Source organism: Talpa europaea (assembly GCF_964194135.1).
Source record: "Talpa europaea genome assembly, chromosome: 8".
Lineage (NCBI taxonomy): Eukaryota > Metazoa > Chordata > Mammalia > Eulipotyphla > Talpidae > Talpa > Talpa europaea.
In genome coordinates this window covers 50,359,496-50,383,691 of record NC_140075.1, presented here as the reverse complement: position 1 = coordinate 50,383,691, position 24,196 = coordinate 50,359,496, and the positions used below count along the sequence as shown (strand labels likewise).

Genomic DNA, 24,196 nt, shown 5'->3' with positions numbered 1-24,196 from the left:
TGGTCTCTGCCCCAGGGCCTGGCATGGAGCAGGTGCTCAGGCAACATTAAGTGATGGAACATAAGGGGGTAGAGAGATAGGTGCCTGGGTATTTGGTGACATCTCTAAGATCACTGCCAGTAAATGTTATTAAGTGTTGGGTATCTATTTCTAGCTTTTGAGTTAACTTGGGGTTTTTTGGTTTGTATTTGTTTTTTTTGTCACTTAAGTTTCTTTGAAGTCTGTGTCACCAGGACTGGATGGTTCAGATAAAATGCCATTTTCTGAGGTTGAGGCAAATATCCATGTGTATTTCACTATGTGTAACTCTTACCACAGACCCACTGAGAGAGTACATCCTAAGTGTGGAGATTGGTGGCTCCCTATTAAGCTAACTCTTAAAACTTTCTGTGTTCTATCTCAAGCAGTGGGTATTGTGGGTGGCAAGAGAAAATGGAGCAATGGTGGAAAATTATAGAAGTGGGGTGGGAGAACCCCCAGGAAAAATGTCCATTGTTGGTTTCCAGGGACTTAGTGCAGCCTGGACTGAGACTGTGAAGTGGAAGTTTGCTGTCCTTCCCTGTGTGGCGGGAGGCCCTGGGAATGCTGAGGGACGCTGGCTCAGGGCTGCCTGCCGTGCCAGCAGGGACATCATTCCACGGCAGCTCTGTTGATCCTGGGAGTGAAGAGCTTCCAGGCCCCTCCCTAAAGGGCACTAAGTAGAGCCTTGATTCCAATAACCATCTTTTTTTTTTTTTTTTAAGATTTATTTATTTATTTATACAAGCACTGGGTACAGTCAGAAGCGCGGGAGGGTGAGAGAATTCACCAGAGCCAGGACCAGAACAGGAAGACTGACGAAACACATTGCTGAGGAGAGCAGCGGGCGCAGCAGGAGAGGTCTGCGCGCCATGTGGGACCCTCGCTGGTGGCCGGGGATCCAACCGGCGCTGCAGAGGCTGCGGACAGCTTCGCAGCCCAGTGTTCAACCGCTGTGCCACCGGGGAGGCCCGACTCCACTAACTATCTTATAGGCTTTGTGCACAGCGGGCTGGGCCTGGCTGTGCCATTAACTCTGGTGACCTCAGGGGAGTCACTTGACCTCTCCTGTGCCTCAGTTTCCTTACATTTTACAACTCCATTGTTCCAATCAGTCCCCTACTGTGATGAACTCCCACTATGCTTATCAATATCTTCTCCCCTCAAGAACCTCCCCCCAGCTGGTTGAGCCCCTGTCTTTACATTATTTGCTCTTGCTGCTTGGCTCAGGTCAGGTCATTGAGATTATATTTGTTGGGGGAGTGCTGGGGAGAAAGGTGCACGCATGAGATGATAGGGCTGTTTGTCCCCTCACAATTCCAAGCAGACGCATCTGTGCTTGCTCCAGCAAGGCACACCAAAGGGAATATTGCTGCCATTAGTATTTTGACCATGCCGATCTTTTTTGGTTTTTCTTAATTCATCTTTTCTTTATATGGCCTCAGCCTAAACTGATTTCATCTGATGCATACCAGACTTAAAACTGAGGCTTTGGGAGGAGGAGTCTGTTGTCACCTTGATCAAATCAAACTTTCAGGTCCCGGGTGTTTACACATGTATATTGGGAATAACAGCATTCACATTCCTTCACAGTAAAAGGCAAAGGAATCGTATGAACAGAAGGGAAGCCCCTTTTCCGCCCCATCTCAGTTACTGGGGCTGCTAGCTGGTGGCATGATTTGTCCTAGGCTGGCAGCATGACTCTGAATGAGTGTGGCCTGGAGCTAACAGCCCATCACTTCACTCATGGCCACGGCGACACCCTAATTGTGTGAGTCTGTGTCCCCACAGCGGCCAGTTTGCCATCGTGAAGAAGTGTCAGGAGAAGAGCACGGGACTGGAGTATGCGGCCAAGTTCATCAAGAAGCGGCAGAACCAGGCCAGCCGGCGGGGCGTGTGCCGGGAGGAGATCGAGCGGGAGGTGAGCATCCTGCGGCAGGTGCTACACCCCAACATCATCACGCTGCACGACGTCTATGAGAGCCGCACCGACGTGGTGCTCATCCTGGAGTTGTGAGTGGGGTCCTACAATGTGTGGGGAGCAGTCGGGGCAGTCAGGGCAGTGAGAACTTCCAGCACAGACCCCAGAGGACAGCAGAGGCCAAGCCTAAACTCTATCCCAAGGAGATGAAGTGGGGGCAGGAGATGTGGAGGGAGGGGGGTGAGGGGCAGGCACTCTTTTCCTCCTTTCCCTCCATCCTCCTGAACCTGGGCCAAAGCAGGGGCCAGCTTGCTGAGCTGCAAAACAGGACAAGGGTCTAGGTCTGGCTTTCATTGGACCCTAGGGATCAAAGGGCAGAAATGACTGACTCTGGGGTCATTTCCTGACTGAGGGCATGTGGGAGGATGAGAGGGGGCTGGAGAGGAGACGGGGAGCAGAGAAGCCTGTCAGGGAGGGGTCTGTTTTATGAGGAACGGAAGAACAAACATCCTCAAGCTCTGCCAAGCCCTTTTCTAGCCCTTTCCTGGAAAAATCTGCCACATTTGTGCTGTGTTTGGTGCCTTTATTATTATAATGATCACTTACTAGTGAACCCTACTTTAAACCAAGCATTTATTAGGTGTTTTGTGGTTGTCATCTTGTTCAGTCCCCACTGTGATGAGAGATGTGTCCTACCACCATGGAGCATAACTTTGTGTTCAGTGTCTCATTACACTTCAATTACACAGAGACTATTATCCCCATTTTACAAATAAAAATACTGAGATACCAGGTCACCTACCAGGTCCTATAGCCAATGGCTGGAAGTGGCAGATCCAGGACTTGAGTCCATGCTGCCTGTATAGACAGCTACGAGTCTGAGGTGTCTCTACTGGAGGTATCTCCATGGAATGGGGAGCTGGGTTCTGGCAGACAACAGAGTTTGAGTTGGGCAGTGGTGCAGGTCACGGTAGCTGTCCGTTCAAGCAGCAACCCTTGTTAGGAATATTCTGAGGCTCTTAGGCATGTATAAGTCGGCTGTTTAGCCAGGGAGCGGTTGCATTTGTTTCAACAATCCCTGACTTTGTGACTGTGGGCAAGTCACCTCACCCCTCTGAGTTTCAGATCTTATCTATAAACCAGGTAGCCATCCTTAACCTGCCTATAGGTTGGGTGCACCACCTAACATTTGAGATCATTCTAATTAAGAGTTGTATTCTGGTGTTGTCAGGATGTATATTTTTGTAGCAGATGGGTATTTGCATACTCTAGCATTTGATTCTTAAATTTTCGATCTCTGTATTTAAATGCACAGAATCACCCATTGCACCTCTCCCTTCTCTAACTCCCTATTTCCTCCTGTTTCTCCTGTGGACCCCTCAGCCTTTGGGACTAGACAAGCCTGGTGGATTCCCACAGGTGTGACCAGACATGTGGACAGCCTGAGGGGTGACATGGCCCAAAGCCAAGGGCCAGCAGTTGGCACACTGGTTTCCAATAGAGAATGAGATGCATATGTTTCTGGGAAGTCCAGGCCACTTCTACAAGTCTATTATCAGAAAAACTTGGGCCTCCCCGGTGGCGCAGTGGGTTGAGTGCAGCACTGTGAAGCTGTCCGCAACCTCCACAGCGCAGGTTCCGTTCCTGGCCAGCCAGGGAGATTCCCACATAGATTCCCACATGGCGTGGCAGACCTCTCCTGTTGCACCCGCTGCTCCCCTCAGCAGTGCTTTCGGTCTGTCTGCATGTTCTGCTCCCCACTCTGTCTCTGGTGAATCCTCTTACCCTTCCACACCTCTGGCCTGTACCCCAGCTATTGTATAAATAAAAAATAAATCTTAAAAAAAAAGAGAAATATTCTAAAAAAAGAAAAAGAAAAACTTTACAGCATCTGATGAGAAATTATATTCATAATCCTACCACCCGAACAGTTATTTATGTTTTTCTGTGGTTCCTCTCAGTCTTTATCTATGTGTATTCTATCACTAGACTTGTAAAATTTTCTGCACTGCTTCTTCCTGCTTAACATAATTCCATAAATAGTTTTCTTTTTATTTTAACTGACTATATTATGTTTCATTAAATTACATACTCTTTATTTCCCTCTTGTTGGACTTTTGGGTTTTATTTTTTTTTTTTTAATAGAGGCATGTTTTTCTTTATTTATTTGTTTGCTTGTTTGTTTTGTTTATACATGCACTGGGTACAGTCAGAAGTCGGGAGGGTGAGAGAATTCACCAGAGCCAGAGTGAGGGGCAGAGTAGGCAGAAGGACCGAAGTACACTGCTGAGGGGAGCAGCGGGCGGCAGGAGAGGTCTGCGCGCCATGTGGGACCCTCCTCCGGTGGCCGGGGAGCAGCCGGGGATTGAACCGGCACCGCAGAGGCCGCGGGCAGCTTCGCAACCCAGCGCTCTACCGCTGCGCCACCAGGGAGGCCCTGGGTTTTATTTTTCCAGCTTTTAACCATTATAAAGTTTACTGCCATAAAACAACCCTCTTCCCATAATTTACCCTTTTTCTTTTGAATTAATTTTTTTTTTTTAAATAGAGGCATGCTTTATTTATTTATTTATTTATTTGTTTGTTTATACATGCACTGGGTACAGTCAGAAGCGCGGGAGGGCGAGAGAATTCACCAGAGCCAGAGCGGGGAGCAGAGCAGGCAGAAGGACCGAAGTACACTGCTGAGGGGAGCAGCGGGCGGCAGGAGAGGTCTGCGCGCCATGTGGGACCCTCCTCCGGTGGCCGGGGAGCAGCCGGGGATTGAACCGGCACCGCAGAGGCCGCGGGCAGCTTTGCAACCCAGCGCTCTACCGCTGCGCCACCAGGGAGGCCCTGGGTTTTATTTTTCCAGCTTTTAACCATTATAAAGTTTACTGCCATAAAACAACCCTCTTCCCATAATTTACCCTTTTTCTTTTGAATTAATTTTTTTTTTTTAAATAGAGGCATGCTTTATTTATTTATTTATTTGTTTGTTTGTTTATACATGCACTGGGTACAGTCAGAAGCGCGGGAGGGCGAGAGAATTCACCAGAGCCAGAGCGGGGAGCAGAGCAGGCAGAAGGACCGAAGTACACTGCTGAGGGGAGCAGCGGGCGGCAGGAGAGGTCTGCGCGCCATGTGGGACCCTCCTCTGGTGGCCGGGGAGCAGCCGGGGATCGAACCGGCGCCGCAGAGGCCGCGGGCAGCTTTGCAACCCAGCGCTCAACCGCTGCGCCACCGGGGAGGCCCTGAATTAATTTTTTTAAAGATTTATTTATTTATATATACAAGAACTGGGGTGTAGGCCAGAGGTGTAGGCGGGTAAGAGGATTCACCCAAGACACAGTGGGGAGCAGAACAGGCGGATCTACTGAAATGCACTGCTGAGGGGAGCAGCAGGTGAGACAGGAGAGGTCTGCTGCGCCATGTGGGTGAGCTCCCTGGCCGGCTGGATATCGAACTCAAACTCAAGTTGCAGTGGCTGATGGTAACTTGATAGTGCTGTGTCTTTAATCCCTGCGCCACCAGGGAGGCCCCCTCTGAATTAGTTTTTTTCAGAAAAATCCACAGGTATGGAGAGATGAAGCTGACATTTTTAGGACTCTCAGTGGCCTCACTTTATAGAAGGGTGTTGCTTAACCAGTAATACTTGTGACACAGGAGCATTCCCACTTGCCTGCCACCTTGCTATTCCTGGGTCCTTTGTTTTAAAACAGGGATCATTATTTATTGCTCTTTATAGTTATCAAATTATATTTCTTATCATTTTAACGGCATTTCTCTAATTACTGGATAAATTGCCTGCTTCCCTCTGTTTGTAGAATCCCAGGAAGTTGGGATCTGAGGTGCTTTTGAGATGCACCTCCATGTCCCAGCAGAGCTCATGTCAGCAAAAGTTGTAAGTCCTCTTCTTGTGAGTTGTCACCATACATGGCATTATTTGTCACTCTGGTGCTTCCGTGATTTGTGTGAGCCTCTTTATTTGTTGAATTCTGTCTGTTCCTAGTTCCTCTCTCTCCTCCTTTACTTGCATGCTGTCTCATTGCTCTCAGAGTGCTTGTCCAGGGAGTGCTAGGAATTGCTAAGCCTGTGCCTGAGCATGTGTGACCAGGGTCTGAGAAGGGAGACCATCCAGGAGAGAAGGGCTTTTTATGGACTTTAGTGTTGGAGTTGGTGACCCTTGAAGGGCTAATCAGGAACATTTGGTGTCTTAGTCTTTTGTGTGCCCTAATAGGGTAGAGGGTTTGCCCAGAGGATCAGCGTGATTCATTTGCAGGCTTTGTGGATAGGTCTCTCATGATCCACTGCCCCTCTCAGCAGCTATGGTCTGGTGCAGGCCTTCTTCCTGCTTTCTGCTAAAGTGACCAGTACTAGGGGGACATGACCAGCCCTGATTTAAGTTCCTTTCAGCTGTTATTACTCTATCTACCTCTTCAGCAATAGCCATTTCTGGTCAGGCCTCCTGAAGGCAGGATTGAGAAGAATTTAGTTGTCCATATAAGCTGACTTCTGTATGGCATAAAGGATATTTTAAATATCTCATAAACTCATGTCATATACATAGCTTGCTATAAACAAAAGCCAGTCAGTCTCAGGAGGGTTGGGGCCTCCCATCCATGGCCCCTAACCTGTCTAGGGCCTCCTGGGCTCCATGTTGTGCAAAGTGATACCCTGTGGGCTACATACCAGGGAATGGCCCAGCAGAGTGCTCCATGGGGGCGATATGCTTCCTACTTCCCCAAGTTGAAGCCAGCTTCCTGGGCCCGGAAGCCCCACCTTTCCCAAATCGTTGCCTATGCAGCTCTTTTCAGCACATGTCCTGGAAAAAGTTCTAAGAAGAGTGTCTAGCAGGCAGAGCCACCTGCAGGGAGGAAGGAGGCACAGGGGTTATTGAAAGCAAGAGAACTGAGCCTGGGGACACTGGGAGGAGGCAGAGGAGGTCAGGCTAATAGGTTTTGCTTTTCATATTTAAGCTAAAAAAGTTTGGGATGTGAGTCAAGAGAATCTTGGGAGGAGCTGGGAATGACTCCAGGCCAGAAGTCCTGGGGCTATGAAGCCCTTGGGAGAAACTCTTAGGGAGAAAAATAAAATCCAGGCTCCTTGATGGCCTTGAAAAGAGATGCTTGAGCATTGACGTGAGCTTCCCTGGCCTAGGTGTCCAGGGCTTGGCCAGTTCTCCCATAGGCTCATCTTTCTCCCACCTCTCCAAGTCTCCAGGGGCGCTCCTAAAGGGCCGCCTTGGCTGTTCCCATATTCATCCAAAGGAGACCATGTCTTACTGCATTTCCTGACCAGATCACCCTTCAAACAGAATGGCTGGTACTGTCCCCCAAGTCCTCACCCAGCCTGGGCCTCTACATCAGTGGCTTTGAGTGACTGGACATATCCACATTATCATATTATTTTACATTTATGCAACATTCTACTTTACATAGGAATGGTAGTATGTACTTGAGGTTATAGCCTCACATGACCTGGCAGGGGCTGGGAGTATTAAAAACAAGAGTCAGGCAATGTGCCGAGTGCTTCAGAGGGGGCACTGGGGATTTGAAAATATGCAAAGAACTCTGGACCTGTCTTTTAAAACTATGAAGGTTTTATGTCCATATGATATAGAATATTCTATGCCATGTTGATATTTTTAATGCGTTGTTTCTTTGCTTTGTTCTTTTATTCACCAACTTTTTAGTGAATGTCTTTTGTGCACTTGTGCTAATGCAGCAAAGATAATCTAGTTGTGGAGACAGAAAATGACAGTCCAGTATCACAGCCACACAGATGCAGCTGAACAGGGATGTCAGAGGACTACCCAGCACTTGGGGTGGTTTTGGGCTGTCCATTTTGTACCAGCAACTCAGGGTTTGTAATGTGGAGAGAGCAGAGTGAGAGGAACACACAGTGAACTGGGTGGTTGAAGTCCAGGTCTACAGCCAGACTCTCCGCTTATCAGCTGTGTGACCTTGGGCAAGACTCTTCTCTTGGGCCTCTACTCCCTTACCTCACAAATGATTATGGATGTTCTACCTTCCCCTTGGGGTGCATATGAGGCTCAAATGGGAGACTGCTTGGGCGGTACGTTGCAGAGGTGGCAATCTAAGTAAACTAAAGGAAGCTCTCTTCCACCACTGCCACCTGACAATGACATGGTGTGTGATATTTATTTCAAGGACTTTATCAAAGCTCTCATAGCACCTGTCTAACTTTACCTCAAGATTCCTCCCACTCCTATCCAACCCTCGTCTAACACTAAAGGAAGCAGTGACTGGGTTTTTCCCTCATTTCTGTTTTACAAGAAGAAAAGCTGAGTCCTGGAACTGTCACATGCTCCACCCCAAGGTGAAGGTTTACTCTATGTTGGGTCACTGACCTGGTGCTTTGGTCCAGGCCTGCAGAGCAAACTCAGGGTTACCCCTGTAGCACCAGTGAGGATGCCCTAGGTTGCAGTAGCTGCCCCAGGTGGGCTGAGGCAGATGGTGACCTCACCCATGAGACACAAGGGAAAATAGTGCGCTAGCCTAATGCCCCTACTTAAAGGCAGCTCCTTCCAGCCATACTTAGGTCACTCTGAGTAGAGGGGTGCTGCAGCTCTACCAGACTGTACTTACGTGGGCCGTCGTATCTCACTCTCTCTTCTTCCTTCACCTTCCCCCTTCTCCCCGCCCCCCCACTTTTCTAAATATTTACTCAGCATCTGTTATGCATTGGATGCTAGACACAAAGACAAGCCCCTAATTTATGCCCTTGAGAGGCTCATATGCCAGAAGCAACACAAACTTCTGACACCCACTCATCTGCTTAAGGGAGATCATTTTAATCCCATTTGTCAAATGAGAAAAGACCAAGGTGGAGGTGGTGGCAGACCCAGCATTCCAGCTGGGCTCCACCGCACCCCCAAGGCTGGCCTGTGCGCAGGGACTTGAGGCCACATACCTGCCCCGTGCTCATCCCCATCTCTGTGCCTTCCCTTGTGCTCTCTCCCTTCCTGCCTCACCTGTCTTCGTCCTCTTGTTTCCTCCAGGCCCTGCTCAAGTCTCTCTGCTTCCCCAGCACCTTCTCCCACCATCCTAGCCACACAAAATAAACAAACACCATGATGGAGGCCCCGGGGATGGGTGTTGTCATGTGCCAGTCACTGTGCAGAGCGGCCCACTCCATCCACCAGCAACTTTGTTCCTTGGAACAGACCAAGCATGTAGACATTCTCTTTACTCCCAGTGTCTGGAGACATCGATGAGAGTTAAGACAACTCTTCCTCAGTCTTACATTAGCACTTGGAGGCAGTGTTGGACCGTGGACTGGAGCTTGGACACACTCCCTTCCCGGGAGACTCCTGCATGACTGTCTCCCCTCAGTCTCCTCATCTGTTAATGAAGAACTTTCAGGCGCTGATAGTTATTGTGTAGGAGGGTGACTAAGGGAGAATGTGGCGACTCTTCCTCTCAAAGTTTATTGTTTCCTTCTTCGAGGATTTTAAACATATACAATAAGAGAGACAATATAAGGAACTCTCATTTGCTGATCCCCCAGCTTACATTATCAACGTTTTGCCAACCTTGTCTATATAAAACTCCTACTCTCACTCCCAACTGGAATATTTTAAAGCAAAGGTGAGACATCATGTCATCTTACATGTACATACTTTTGCATCTGTAACTGATGACAATTTTTTTTTTTTAATGTGGCCATCGTGTATTTATTACACCTGGTGATAGGGGCAGGAAATGAGGCGGGAGGAGTTGAGTTGCAAACATGTCCAGGACAGCACAGGGCCCAGAGATGATGAGTCCCTGCCTGGAGGAGAGAGTAAGTAACATGAGGCCCACCCCACCAGCCCAGACTGACAAAAGATGTGGCTAGAACAAGATCCTGTCTCCTTAGGAAGCAGCTGTGAGCCTCTGAAATTGGAAAATAATGGCCCTTAGCTTATAGGTATTGTGATGATTAAATGAGATGGTGTACATAAAACACGTAGCTTTGTTTCTTGCACAGGGCCTATAGTGTGACCTGGGAATCTGCATTATGAACAAGTTCTCCAGGTGATCCTGAGTTTTTAGACCTTTGGCCAGCTCTCTCCTGAGAGTTCTGGAGATGCCCTTTGACTCTGTCTTAACTCCAGAGATGCATGTGTTGGCTGGACACCCCAGCATCTGGTGGAGAATGAGCAAACCCTGTAAGGTTGCCACATTTAGCAAATAAAAATCTCCTATACTATCTATCAACCCTAAATCCCTAATTGAGATAAAATTATAAACGTATTTACAGGGGAGATTCTTTTTGTTCTGTTGCTTTCTATTCCTGTCATGTCGAACACTGAGTGCAAGAGCATATGGAGGGCCTCCCCAGTGGCGCAGCGGTTGAGCGCTGGGTTGCGAAGCTGCCCGCAGCCTCTGCAACGCCGGTTCGATCCCCGGCTGCTCCCCGGCCACCGGAGGAGGGTCCCGCATGGCGCGCAGACCTCTCCTGCCGCCCGCTGCTCCCCTCAGCAGTGTGCCTTGGTCCTTCTGCCTGCTCTGCTCCCCGCTCTGGCTCTGGTGAATTCTCTCACCCTCCCGCGCTTCTGACTATACCGAGTGCTTGTATAAATATAAATAAATAAAAATAAATCTTTAAAAAAAAAAAAAGAGCATATAGAGTGAGAGGCCAAAAGTCATATTTTAGGCTTTTAGAGATGTATGTAACTAATGGGTCTTTATGTTTAAATTAGAGACCATGCCTAAATTCTCTTGAGCCTTGGAAGTGGCCATCTTTTATAAAATCAAAGAAAGGGGCTTCAGAAGCCATCTAGGCCAATCTGTTCATTTTGCAGGTGAGGGAACGGCCTGCCTGGAGAAGGAAAGTGAGTTGTCCGAGGTTTGTGACTAGGAGTTAAGTCTTCAGTTTCTGGTCCAGTGGTTATTCTTTTTTGCATCCCACAGTACTTGTTCCTGTCATCTGTCACCTCAGTCATATGGAGAGGGGAATGGGTAACAATCGGGATAACTGGGGACCTGGGCCTAGAATGTGAGCAGATGCCCTTCTGTTGACACAGTAAGGATAATTCTTGCCTTTGTGATCCAAAGGTAGGAACACAGCTCACAAAAGTCAATCCCTGTGGTTGGCTAAACAAAGCCTCAGTGATGGGTAAGGGGGTCTGTGCCTGGGGGTCTGTGTCAGGAGCCCACCCATTGTCCTGGCCTCCCGACACGCAGGGCTGATGGGGCTGCTATCTTGCAGAGTGTCTGGAGGAGAGCTCTTTGACTTCCTGGCCCAGAAGGAGTCGCTGAGTGAGGAGGAGGCTACCAGCTTCATCAAGCAGATCCTGGATGGGGTGAACTACCTTCACGCCAAGAAAATTGCTCACTTTGATCTCAAGGTCAGTGAGGGGGATGAGGGAAAAGAGACCATTTAGGAAGGATGGGTCCAGTCTCCACCAATGTCATTGCCAGGAGGGGCTCAGCTCCCGCTTGGCCTTCCCCTCCCCACTGTTGGACAGTTGAAAAGTCTGAGCTCCTGGGAAAGAGACAGTGCCCTTTCTCACCTCTTCAGTTTCATTTCACAAGTCAGGCTTTCCTCACCTAGGGGATAACTGCAAGAAGCTTCTTAATCAGACCACAGGCTTCTTATCTCTTTCAGGGAGCAGATAGCATGTAAATGTTAAATGCGCAAACCAGTGATAGGAAACGTGAAACCTAGCACATTTCACAAGACTGAACTTGTCAGTGACCAAAGAGCTAGCTCTGGTGCAAGCAGAACTAGAAGTGCAGAGGAGGGCTGCTGCGGTTGGCCAGCTCTCCGGACCCAGCACAACCCAGCCCCCAACATTCGCTGATTAGAGGTTCTAAATCTTGGGCCCAGGGACTGCTGACTGTCCTCCCCCACCCTGCCCCATACTGTGTAAAACTGCTTCCAGGGGCCATCATTATTTGTGGTAACTGGTTTCCAGGGTTGAGGAAGTTCACTGTGACTACATAGGACTTCATAAAGAGTGTGGGCACAGCTGAAGGAGCGGTTCCTGTAGTAACTGAGCTCAGTCACATAGACTGATGAGCCTTTGCAGACACCCAAAGCATAAAGATACTGAATCCTGTTTACTGGGTGGAGATCCATTCTTTTTTCTATCCAGAAATTCATGCTGTGTTCAAGCATTGTAATGGGCTTTCTACAGATACACAATCAACTGAGACCCTTGTCTGGGCTTAGTTCCTCTTCTCCAAGGAACTTAGTGCGGGAGATAGAATAGAAAGATGAACAGTTCTAAGTGCTATGATGGAGGAAAGTACAGGGGCACTGGGGAGCATAAAGAAGACATCTCAGTCATGCTGGGGTATCCAAGGGGGCTTCCTGGAAGAGGTGATATTTGTGTTGAATTTTGAAGGACTAGACTGACAGGGTTTATTAGAGGGGGAGCTTCTTCTAAGGAAGAGAAACCAGCAATGCACAGTACATTCAGAGAAAAACAGACAAAAGGCAAATATGCCAAATGACTGGAGAAGCCAGGAGGAGAGCAGGGAGTGGACACAAGGCTGTGGGAACTAAACCAAGAAGGTTGAACTTTACTCTGAGAGGTGGGGATTGAGAGGGCTCAAGGGTGGGATGTCAGGTGAGCAGGGAGGTGTTGCGAGCAGAGGTGTATTCAGATGAATCCCTCAGGTTGGTAGGATAGGTAAAATGGCAATAGCTTAGAGGTGGGGGTCCAGCTACGAGACTCATAAGTAATCCAGGTGAGATATGGCAAAAGGCAAACTAATTTGAAGAAGAGATGGATTTCAGACCTGTTACAGAGGTTGATCTTAGGACTGATTTGGTACCTACTTAGATGTGAGAGATAACAGGAAGGGCAGAGTCTAGGATGACTCCCAAATTCTGACTCAGCCCAGGGAGGGCATGGCATGCCCATGGTCTCACAGTGACTGTGCCAGGACCTGGACTCAGTTCCCTCACATGCATCTTTCCCCAGCTCTTACTCAGCCCTGTGGGGTATCCTCAATGAGTCTCCTCATTGCAGTTTCCCCCTCTTTATGTCAACTGTTGCAATATTTTGAATTTCTCTAACAGAAGACATCTTGCAGAGTTTCATTCAGGTGTTTGGGGGTAAAAGTCAGAGTAAGGGTGTGGCTCGTGAAAGCCTTTGGAGCTCAGGGTGGTATGACGCCAAGCAGGAAACAGTCTACCTGGTTGTGCTTGTGTCTCCTTCCTGATAATATGATGGGCAATTAACTTGTCTTTTTGTATCTTGGTTGACTCCAGGAGATTGGCTTCCAAATGACTCCTTTGTCTTGATCTAATGGGTCTGGCAGAGGAAGGAGGTAGAGGAAGAGAAGTCAGGGAGTCCCGCAGGTCTCGTGGCTGCACCAGGTTCATGCTGTTACTTGACATGTGGGGCTGCTCGACAAGGTGGAGGAAGTGCTGCCTTGGAGTCAGGCACATCAGAGCTTGATCCTCACTCTACCATGCAGCAGGGTATAAATGAATCTTGGTTGTGTATGTCTATGTGTTTTCAGCTTCAATGCAGATAGTAATACCTACCAAAAAACAAAACAAAACAAAACAAAACAACCCTAAGGGCAGAGTTGTTTTAAGGCTTAGAGAGAAATAGCATTAGGTTCTGAATACAGAATAGGTGCTCTGTAATAGCAGCTAGTATTGTTCTTTCCCTTCCCAGAATAGAAGGGAAGAAAACACAGCTCTTATTACTGTGTTTTGGGTCTGGATAGACTAGGAAAACAAACCCTGCTGGTATAATTCTCATTGCCCAGCAGAATGCTGAGATTTGTTGCTAGGTGGGGTTGCTGCTGGGGGCATGTCTGGCTCCTGGGCTCAGTTTGGACATTTCGCATGACAACCTGGAGACAGTTTGGGTTTCCCCTGGATGCAGGTAGGGTGAGGATGCTGCACTTCAGCCTATGTTCTTAGAGTGTGTAGTCGCCCATGCGTGTCTCCCCGCCCATGCGTCTCCCCGCCCATGCGTCCCTTGGCTCAAGCCCAGCTGGCCACCTTCAGAGAGTGATGAGTAGCTGGAATTCAGTGGGATTACCTCATGGTTGGGTAGACACTTCCTGGAGCCAGAATGTGGGTATGTGTGCTCCCTGCTTCAAGTTTCCCCAATTGAAGTGGATCTTGCAGAAGAACCAGAGCTGGTAGCTTAGAGGGGACTTCTGACTCCATGTTATTTCCCACCATATAAGATTCATTTTCTTTGAATATATTTTTCTTTCTGGTTTTCATTCTCCATGGGGAGCCTCTATCTACCTCTCCTCTTGTATTCTATAACTTTCCGCCAAGTGAGTCAGACTAATCTTGCTGTCTCATGGACACAGCCACCATGTTGTCTCCACGCATCTACTTCCACATTCACCTTCCAGCCTGGAGAAGCTGGTGATGGGGGAGGGTCGGCCTTTGGAATGTGAACAATCTCCACCGCTTGCTATTTGATAGGCTCCTTTTATGCTCAGCCATTATGCTAGGGATATGAGACTGTGTCCTGCCTTAAGATGTGCTTCCAGGGCCTCCCTGGTGGCGCAGCGGTTGAGCGCTGGGCTGTGAAGCTGCCCACAGCCTCTGCGGCGCCGGTTCGATCCCGGGCCACCGGGTGAGGGTCCCACATGGCGCGCAGACCTCTCCTGCTGCCCGCTGCTCCCCTCAGCAGTGCACTTCAGTGCTTCTGCCTGTTCTGCTCCCCGCTCTGGCTCTGGTGAATTCTCTCACCCTCCTGCGCTTCTGACTGTACCTAGTGCTTGTATAAATAAATAAATAAATCTTAAAAAAAAAAAAAAAAAGATGTGCTCCCAGCCTGGTGGCAGAGCTAATGAAATGGACAAATTAATATACAGTAATCATTCTTGCTAAGACAGATTATGGCATGCTGTTGCCCAGAAACCTGTGGTGAAGCCTGTCACCCACAGAATAAATGAACCCATTCTCGGCATGGCACTCAGGACTTTGTTACATATCCTTAGCCCTGTTTCTGGCCTCATGCACCTTTCCCCACTCCAAAACACTACTCATTGGGAAGAAGACGACTGAGCTCTGACTGGTGCTCCCCTCCTTCACTCATACTTTTCCCACTTAGGCTGCTACTGCCCCTCTTTTTTCCTTCCAGGCTCAGCAAAAATGTCATTTCCTCTGGAAGCCTTTCCCACCCATGTTATCACCTCCTGCTCCCCACCTCCAAGCTTTACTAGGAACTAACCTGCCCCTTGACCTCTTTGCTTCTGTTGCTGTTTGCATAGTCTTCTGCTGAAGACGTTTAATCACTAGGAATCACGTTCCACTGCCAGTATCTAGCATGGTTTCTGCACATGATGACTTGTTCAGTGCATAAGTGAATATCTTAGTTGGATTAAATGTACAACTTGATGGCAAAAGCCTTTCATGCCATCTGGAAACTGCAAGAGGTTAAAGGCAGATTTCAATTGGATGATTTAAACGGTTATTGAAGGACGACTGTACTATACCCAGGGGATAGCGTGACAAACAGCAATGTGATATGGTACCTGGCCTTCCACATGCCCACTATCTACTGGCACCAGTGAGACTTGGTGGGGAGACGACCTGAATTAAAGGCTAACTTTGATTCCAGCCAACAGAAGTTCACTTCACAGACATGGTGCTGTTTTAAGTTTAACTTGTATCATTAAGTGATCTTTTCCATCACAACTTAAGTTTGGAATCAGGAAGACAGTAACTCAAGTCCTGATTTGTAGTGTCTTCCAGTTTCTGTGGTGGAAATCAACCTGCCGTGGTTGATTTCAAGAGACCAATGTGACCACACTGACTAGAGTTAGGAAGAGGGGTGCAGTAATACCCGATTATGTAGTGTTCCCCCAATACAGAGCTAAAATACATCGATAACCTCAAAAGCAGAAGAAATACTAAATTATAATTTATAAATAGGAATCAATTAGTCTTAATGATCATTTTAAGTATAATTTATTTAAATATAAATACATTATCCATTTTAATTTTTAATATTAAAATAATATTCTTAATAGCTCTGACAACAGGCCCACAAAACTTCTGCAAATTTTATAGTCAGCTCTCATGAACCAGCAGACTCAGCTCGTCTAACACACCCCTGCTTCTCTGATATCCTGAAGGTGAATGCATTTTGTAAATAGGATAAAGCTCTATTTGGGCTGACTGTGGCATAATTATAATAATGGCAGCTGGCTGTATTGAGCAGTCTCTAAGTGTTTAGTCATTTTATCCACTTAACATCTGTGAGCCAGTGTCATGCCCATTTGCAAAAAGGGAAGATTGCTAGAGAATGCCTCGGCTTCCTTGGACCTCTGCCTAAGCTCTTCCACATTAATATGCCCATTTTGCGGATGAGGGATGCAGGGCTCAGAGAGGTGAATAACTTACCAAGGTCACACAGGTCAAAAGTGCAGTTCAAACCTGTGTCTCTCCAACAGCAGGGCCCCTCTTTAATACTGGTTTCCAAACTATCGGGTACTGATTTTGACTTCTTGGAGAACTTGCTTTACAAAAATGATTCTGGAGCCTTAGTCCCAGCAAGATGATTTTGTTGGTTTGGTATTTTTAGCATAGTCCCCAGAGGATTCTGATGACCAACTAGCACAGATGGGGGTCCTCAAAGCACAGCTTGGGGCTCCAAGTGATTGGCTCCAGGTCCAGATTCCTTGCTGGTTACGTGGAGGTATAAGCTACCCCTAGCTGGGTGGCCGTGAGGACCTTATAAGCTGGTGTGCAGGAAAAGACCATGGCAAATGCTAGTTATCATGTGGCACAGACAATAAAGCTGGTATTGCTGAATGCCACTGGTCCTGGAATGGCCTGGCAAGTGAATTTTTATTTTCCTCCCTCTACCCAACAAGAGCACAGAGACAGAGTGAACAATGGTTCCCTCCTGCTTTCCCGGGCAGGGCAGCAGGTCAGAGCCATGCAATAGCCTCCCGAGTGAGTGGCCAGAGGCCATGATTTAACAAATCCAAGTGAAACTGAGTTGGGGCCCTTCCCTAAGCCACAAACCCTAAGCTATGGGTTTTCTGGGAAAACATGGAGCTGAGGCAGCAAGCTGATGAGGTACCAGCGCAGAGATGGAAATGCCCACCTTGCCAGCAGGCAGAGATGATCCCAGCAGTCACTCTTGCACCAGCTAAAGGAAAGGAAGTAACACGGGAAAGGAGAGAACACACAGGATTTGGGGTGATCCTGAGCTTGAATCTCAGCTCCTTGGGCAAGCACTTAACCTCAATGAGCCTCAGTTTCTTCATCTATAAAATGGAGCGATGACAATGCCTGCTTAGAGAATGAGAATCAAATAAGATGAGAGTGAATGCTGGTAAACTCTAAAGTACTATGGGTTTTGCTTTGAGGAATACAGGAAGAGCATGAGAAGAAGGCCCTGACCTCAGTAAGTGTGCAATCTAGTGGGCCAACACACAGATTAACACACAGGGCTCTTGGCAGTGGGTGGTGCTTCAGGTTGAGATTGCTGCATGAGTGTGGGGCAGGAGATGGAAGGACGGCTGGGCTGGGTATTCAGATGAGGCTTCCTCATCTGCTGGAACACACTTCTTAACAAGCTTCCTCTCCTTCCTTACCATCACCCACTCCAACATATCCACACCAGCATGGCTTCTGACACCTCCTTAACACATCTAGTTCTTTCTACCCACAGGCCTGCGTGTACCCTGAATTGCCTCTGCCAGACAATCTATTGTGCTATAATGAACATCCTTACGTGTCCTCTCCCCACAATACCAAAACCCTATCAGGGAAGGCTTGCCTCTCATTTCCATCCCTAGAACCCAAGAGTGGATGGTGATGTGTAGGTACTCAGAAATTGCTTACTGGATAAATGAGTGACTGAACCAATGCACACATATGTATCTCCTGTACATCCTGCTTTTGGAAATCAATATAGATAATGACTAAGGGCCTTAATACCTGGATTCTAATCCAGTTTTGTCATTTACTAGAAGTGTGACACCAAATAAGTTACTGAGTCTTTGTCAGCCTCAGGTTCCTCACCTGTACATTAGGAATAATAACAAGAGTACTAAGAATCAAATAAGGCATATAAGGTGGGATGTAGCTATTATCATCATCTTTGTGGTTATCTTTATGATTTGCTATTGAATACATTCATTCTTCTATGCCCTGTCCAAATTCTATGTTCTCTAGGAGACAGAGTGAACTGGCCTTGAATGATAGAGGTGGACATTGGGCCTGGGCTACTCTGAAGCCTGTAGAGAGGGTCTGCCTGTGGTCTCACTACATTGTTCCAGGGGGAGAGTGTGTGCAGCACCATGGAAACCGGCCCACAGAGGCCTGGCACAAGAGATCTTGCTTTCTCAGGTTGCTGGGCACTTCCTGAACAATCTGGGCCTGTCCCTGACATTTCTAGTGAAGGTTCATAGGCAGCTTCCGTGTCACCATAGTACAGACCTGGCTGGGCCCCTGCCCTCCTAAACTGAGCAGCCTCACCTGGCAACAGACAGGCCATGTGGGCACCTGGAAAAGAGGCTGGGCCAGGAGTCAACTGGTTTGGGCTCTGCTCCTTTCTCAGAGACCTTAGCAGTTTCTTGACCTCTCTGCACTGCAACATGCAGGGATTAAATGATATGAGGTTCTTTGTAGTCCCAACGTTGTGAGTCTGGGGGTGAATAGAGGAGGGGCAGGGAAGCAGAAGTTGAGTGGGGGAGAGGTGGGTCTGTGAAAGGGCATTTTTTCAGTTGTGCAGATGATTCAGCAGGGATTTGGTCGAGTTCCCAGGGATGACTGTCTTCAATGCTGCATCCCAGAAAGGAGTGAAAAAACATAGCCACCATTCTCTGAAATCTTACTGGGCATCACTTCTTACATGGACCATTTCTCTAAATCCTAGAACAATTCTGTGCCATGGTAAGTGTTGTCCCATTTTGCAGATGGGAGACCAAGTATACAAGAGGTCCAATGCCTTTGGCTAGCAACAGAGCTGGGATTTAAACCGAGACCTGCCTGACTCTAAGCCCTGATATTTTGCAGTTTATTACGTACCCCCCCACCATGGCTGCCTTCACCTTGCAGGGGCTCCTCGACATGGTGTGCTGGGCTGGTGTGGACCACCCTTCTGGTTGGCACCATAGAGGGTACCTCTGGCCAGATCCACTGGGACTCTGACAGGCACATTGCTCTCCCACAGCTGCCTGCCTGATGTGCTAAGTTGAGTGTGTTGTTTTGACAGTCAGGGGCAGTCCACCTCCTGGCAGTAGCTCCTCAGTCCTGGGCTGGGCAGAGGTGGTACCTATTGAAATTTGATCCCTCTCTCAGCCGTGCTTTGGAGGTGATGTCAGGTATGTTGGTGAAGTATTTGGTTGAAGTAAATAAAGCTGGAGGAGAGTGCCAGGAGTGAGGGAGTGTGGCTAGATTTGTACGACTCCAGAGGGCAGACTGCTTGGGCCCGGCAGCCTGTGTTTGCAGTGGCTCATTCTTTCTTCCTGACCTGGGCCTGGGAGACCTTATATGTCTTGCTTTGGGGTCCAGAGCAATGGGAATTTGCTCAGCCAGCATGGGAGGTTGTACTAGCTGGTAATTGCAGAGCTTCAAATTTGAAGGGGCTTTGGATATGATCAGTGTTTGTTTTAGAGTTGGGGGACGGAGGCCCAGAGGAGAGAGCCTGCTTAAGCTCACATAGCCTTGGGTGGTGGAGCTGAAACTGGAGTTTCCCAATACCCAGGCCTGGGCTTTTTATCACCATCCTGCCCTGTCTGGGGAGGGGGAAAGCAAAACAGCTTTCACCAAACCCTTGAGGGAATTGCTGCTTAGCCTGTCACCAGGTTAATCTTTGGAACCCTCCTCTAGTCTCCTCTTCCTCCAACACAGCCAGCAACACAGCCACCCTCTGGGGATGAGTGTGCTCGAGCGCCCCTAGTGGTAGTGAAGATTCTCCAAAGGCAGAAGGGGAAGAACCACTGGGTCTCAGTTCTTTTCAGTTCACATGGGAAATATTATGCAGATGCAAGACACCATCAGGGATGCCAGGAAAGTTAAAACCAATTAGAGCTTTTCCAGGGAGGCTATCATTTAGAAAAATAGAATCACAATATGAGAGACAGCGTGCAACTTAGGACCTCTTGCTCATAAAAATTGTCAGCATGGAGGGATCGCTTCATTGAAAAGTAAGGGAGAGAAAAAGGAGGCATTCTAGGCAAGAGGAAGAGCTGGAGCAAAGGATAGAGTTATGAGATGTTGTTCCAGGTGTGCTGATACCACCCAGAGGGTGTGCAGGATGGTTCAGGCAAGTGATGGGCAGTGAGACTGGAAGGGCAGCATGGAGCAGCTAGTGCAGCCTTAGTTGACAGATGCCTCAGCTATCAGGCAAGTGACTGGCAAAGACAGGCCATGTGGGCATCTGGAGAAGAGGCTGGGCCAGGAGTCAACTAGTTTGGGCTCTGCTTCTTTCTCAGAGACCTTAGCAGTTTCTTGACCTCTCTGCACTGCAGAGAGGTCAGTGGGACCACTAAAGATACATAACCAAACTGGGGGATGTGGAAAGAGCAGCATCTGGAATGTGTGGGAAGCCCAGCCTGACTCTGCCAATATGAGCAGGCAAACTATTATAGACAAATTTCTCAGCTCTCTGAGCCTCTGTTTCCCCATCTGGAAAGTAGGAATAGTAACGGAAAATACCATTCCGGGTGGCTGCAAGGGTCACATAGTGCCCTAGTGCATTGCTTGCTTTGCTAAATGACTGGTAAATGTCAGTCCCTGCCTTGCCTCCTGGGTGTCATGAGGTTATTAAGGGAGGCTGGGTAGCAAGAAGGAGGCCTTTGTGAAAGCAGGAGGAACTGCACATATGGGGTTTAAATCCCCTGGGTAGACTGAAATCTCCCTGTGATCTGGGAAAGAAGCTGGAGACTTTGCCCAGTGACAGGGAACCTATGGCCTCTGTTTACTCCCAGTTAGGGCAGAGCTGAGCCTGGAGCTGCATCTGATCCATGAGTGGTGATGTGGGGACAAGAATCTAGGTCCTGACCACCCAGCAGAGCATTCTTGCTGCCCATAGCCACCTTTCCCCCAGGCCACATCGCCTTATCCAGATCCACCTTGAGACTTATTTGCCAGGCCTTCTATTGTCTTACTGAGGTGAGGTGGCCCAACTCAGGGGGGCCCAAGGCTCCTTTCTGAGCCTCTGGACACCACAAGAGGACTGGGTGAAAGCACACCTCTGGGTGAAAGCATGACTGTAAGAAAGAAATTAGGGGATGGGAAGCAGGTGTCAGGGCAGGAAAATAGCTGTGTTTAAGTTAGGCTGCCAGGCTCACGCGGCACTCACATTTCTCCAGGGATAGATTCCCAGTACCCTTGAAGAAGCAGGGAAGGGGGATCATTCAGTCTAATGATTAGGAGCACAGCTTTGGAGTCTGACAGATAAAGGTTGAAATCCCCGTGTCTACAGTGCAGTCTTTCAGTATTGGTTTCTTCTGGGGAAAAAAAAAAAAAAGAAATAATAACATCTGCCAGATAAGAAGTTGAGAGGGTTCAGGGAAGTATGGGGTGTGTTACAGGCTTAGTTAGCTAGCATTGGGCCCTGCACGTTGCAGGGGCCTACTAAATGGCCTTTACTCGGGTTTAGTTACTGATGGATGCCAGGCTCTATACCCTGCTTTGGGTAGATGACAGAAACAAACCCTCAGGAAGCTCAAGACACAGTGGGGGAGACAGATAAGTAGGCCCTTGGAGATAGTGGGAGAAACACAGCGATAGGGGAACAGGATGTTACAGGAACTAAGGAGGTGGTGTGTGTGTCCTTCTGGAGGAGGTACTATTTTCATGCAAATGAGAACAAGAATTAGCCACGTTTGGGGTAGGGACAGAGCAAGGGGGGAGTCACTGTATGTTAAGTTCTTGGGGTAGACAAGAACTTGGGGGGGGGGACAAGGAGGTCTGAAATTGAGAGGACGTGACCTTGCCTTGAATTTCTCACAAGCTGGTGGAGAGGCTACAGGCCACAGAAGGGAGAGGATGTGAAGCAAGGATTCTTTTCCCCTCTCAGTGCATGCTTCCTGAGCACACTCCAGTTGTTCTTCCTTCCTCCCTGTCATTCCTTGTTCTCGACTCTTCTGCCCCACTGCTTTGGTGTGTCCACCTCTGTCTACTGCAGTGCCCACGACCTTTGCTATGTGGTGGTATCTGGCCCCTGAACTGACTGATAGTTAGAAAGATCCCAGTCCTGGCTCCTTCACCCCAGAGAGAAGCTTTAGGGCTATTCTTTGGAGGAAAGGAGCAATTCCCAATAGTGTGGCCGAGGAAAGGAGTGGAATGGAGGGAAGAAAAGATGCCTGTCTGGGAGATAGTGGCCAGTAGGATGGGCACAGCTAACTGCACAGGATGTGAGGACCCTTGGGGGCCAATGGGCAGTGACCCTAGGACTGGGCTTGCAACCTTGGAGTGGGGCCACCTGCTTGGGTCCTGTCTCTTGACCGCCTCCTGTTCTCACTCTCCTTTCTACAGAGCCTAGGAATCTAACTCCTTGGAAAAGGACTTTGACACATTTTCAAAATAAAGTTGAAAGAAATCTCCAGAGGGAAAAAGAATAAACAAACTTAAAAAAATGCCAAAGGAAATGTATTTTTTATTTTTTGAAAAAGAGGGCCTGTCATCTCACTTGAGTTGAAGTTTTCAGCCACTGTGATATGAGGGCAGAGAGACTTCGAGGAGATCTGGAATATCTTCAGTCCAAATTCAGAATTGCTCAGCTAACAGGTGGGGTTACCCGCAGCCTGCCAGCCTCTGCGCTCTGCCCTGCAGGTGAAGAAGCAAGGGACTCCTTCCAGCTGAGGATCTAGTAGGGGAGCTATGACAGAAACAACAAGGACTGTTAGATGAGGGAGACTGTGACCAATGTCACAAAATAAAAGGTTCAAGTAAGCACAGAGTGACCTGGAGATGGGAGGCCTGACTTCGGGTGGGAGTGGGGAACTCATGACTGGTGAGGAAAGGTTTCAAGGACGTGTGGTTTGAGTTAGATATTGAAGCCCAGGCTGGGACTCAGTAGGCAGAGGTTGAGGGAAAGGTTTTCCAAGTAGAGCAAATGATGTCAGCGAAGATGCAAAGTGCAAAATTCTTTAGTACTTTGAGAAACAGGGCCATTCAGTTTTCTTAAACACACATACTTTTTTTTGTTTATTTCTATCTATCTGTATGCATGTATGAATGTACTTACTTGTTTTATTGAAATGTCACATATACAATTTATCTATTGAAAATGTACAATTTGCACAGTTGTAAACTAACACCAATTTTATAATTGTAGAAAACATTTATCACCCCCCCAAAGAAAACCTCTACCTATAGCAGTCACCCTCCAATTCCCCAATCTAAGGCAGCTACAAGTCTTTGTTTCTATGGAAATACTTATGCTAGAAGTTTCATGTAAATGGAATCATATAATTTGTAATATTTTGTGACTAATTGTTTCACTTAGCATGTTTTTAAGGTTCATCCATGCTAGAGCATGCCAGTGTGCTTTGCCTTCTCTTTTTCCTTTGCCTTCTCTTTTTTCATGGCTGAATAGTATGCCACTATACAGCTGGATCACATTTGGCTTATTTGCTCATCAGTCATATCCACTTTGGGACTGTCATTCTGTGGACCCTTGTGTACACGTTTTTTTTTGTTTTTTGGTGGATCCGTGTTGTTAGGAAGTTCCACTTTGAGTTCAGTTTAGGGCAGTCCTGGTGGGAAATGGAAGAGAAAGGGTGAATTAGGGGACCTTATTTGTCTATTCTGTACTCTGAATAATTGTGTAAGAGAGACAAGGGTAGGCTCAGGGTCTTGTTCTGGTTTCACTGGAAGCACAGGGTGTGTGAGGCCAGGGCAGAGCACCCCCACCTCCACCCCCCACCAACACACACCTGTGCTGTTGTGTCAGACCCGGCAGCTGTTGGTCAGGCTGGAAATAGCCTGGGCAGCTGATATTTTCCCTGGAAGTCAGGTGCATTTTTTCCTGTGTCATGGTAAAGGTCAAAATTAATTAAACTTATAGAGAATTGTGAAGTACACAGTTAGTCTAGAGGAGGGGCAGGTTGTCAACAGGAAACTGGGCAGTTAGGGGAAAGAAGTGGTCAGGAAGACTAAGGTCAATAAGCCAAATGTAAACCCAGCCTAAGCTGCACCACCCCCACTCCATCGCTCTCACACAGCCCGCAGTTTGTCTACAGGAAATGCTGCAAGTATCTCAGTGGACCTATTCGGCAATTGGGAAAACAGAGGCACTGCATTATAGGGCTCTGCTATTTGGAGACAGAAAGGGGGTTAGAGCCAAAGTCTCTAGCTCTGTTGTTA

General features: G+C 48.0%; 1 protein-coding gene across 1 annotated transcript in view; it reads left to right on the top strand.

Moving 5' to 3' along the window:
- DAPK2 (death associated protein kinase 2) overlaps nt 1-24,196 on the top strand; it is a gene marked incomplete at both ends in the record, with an annotated part of 96,776 nt that overhangs the window by 52,515 nt on the left and 20,065 nt on the right. Inside the window, 2 exons of the mRNA XM_084240540.1 lie at nt 1,810-2,031; nt 11,138-11,276. Coding sequence (XP_084096666.1) covers nt 1,810-2,031; nt 11,138-11,276 — 361 coding nt within the window. The remainder of the gene's footprint in view (nt 1-1,809; nt 2,032-11,137; nt 11,277-24,196) is intronic.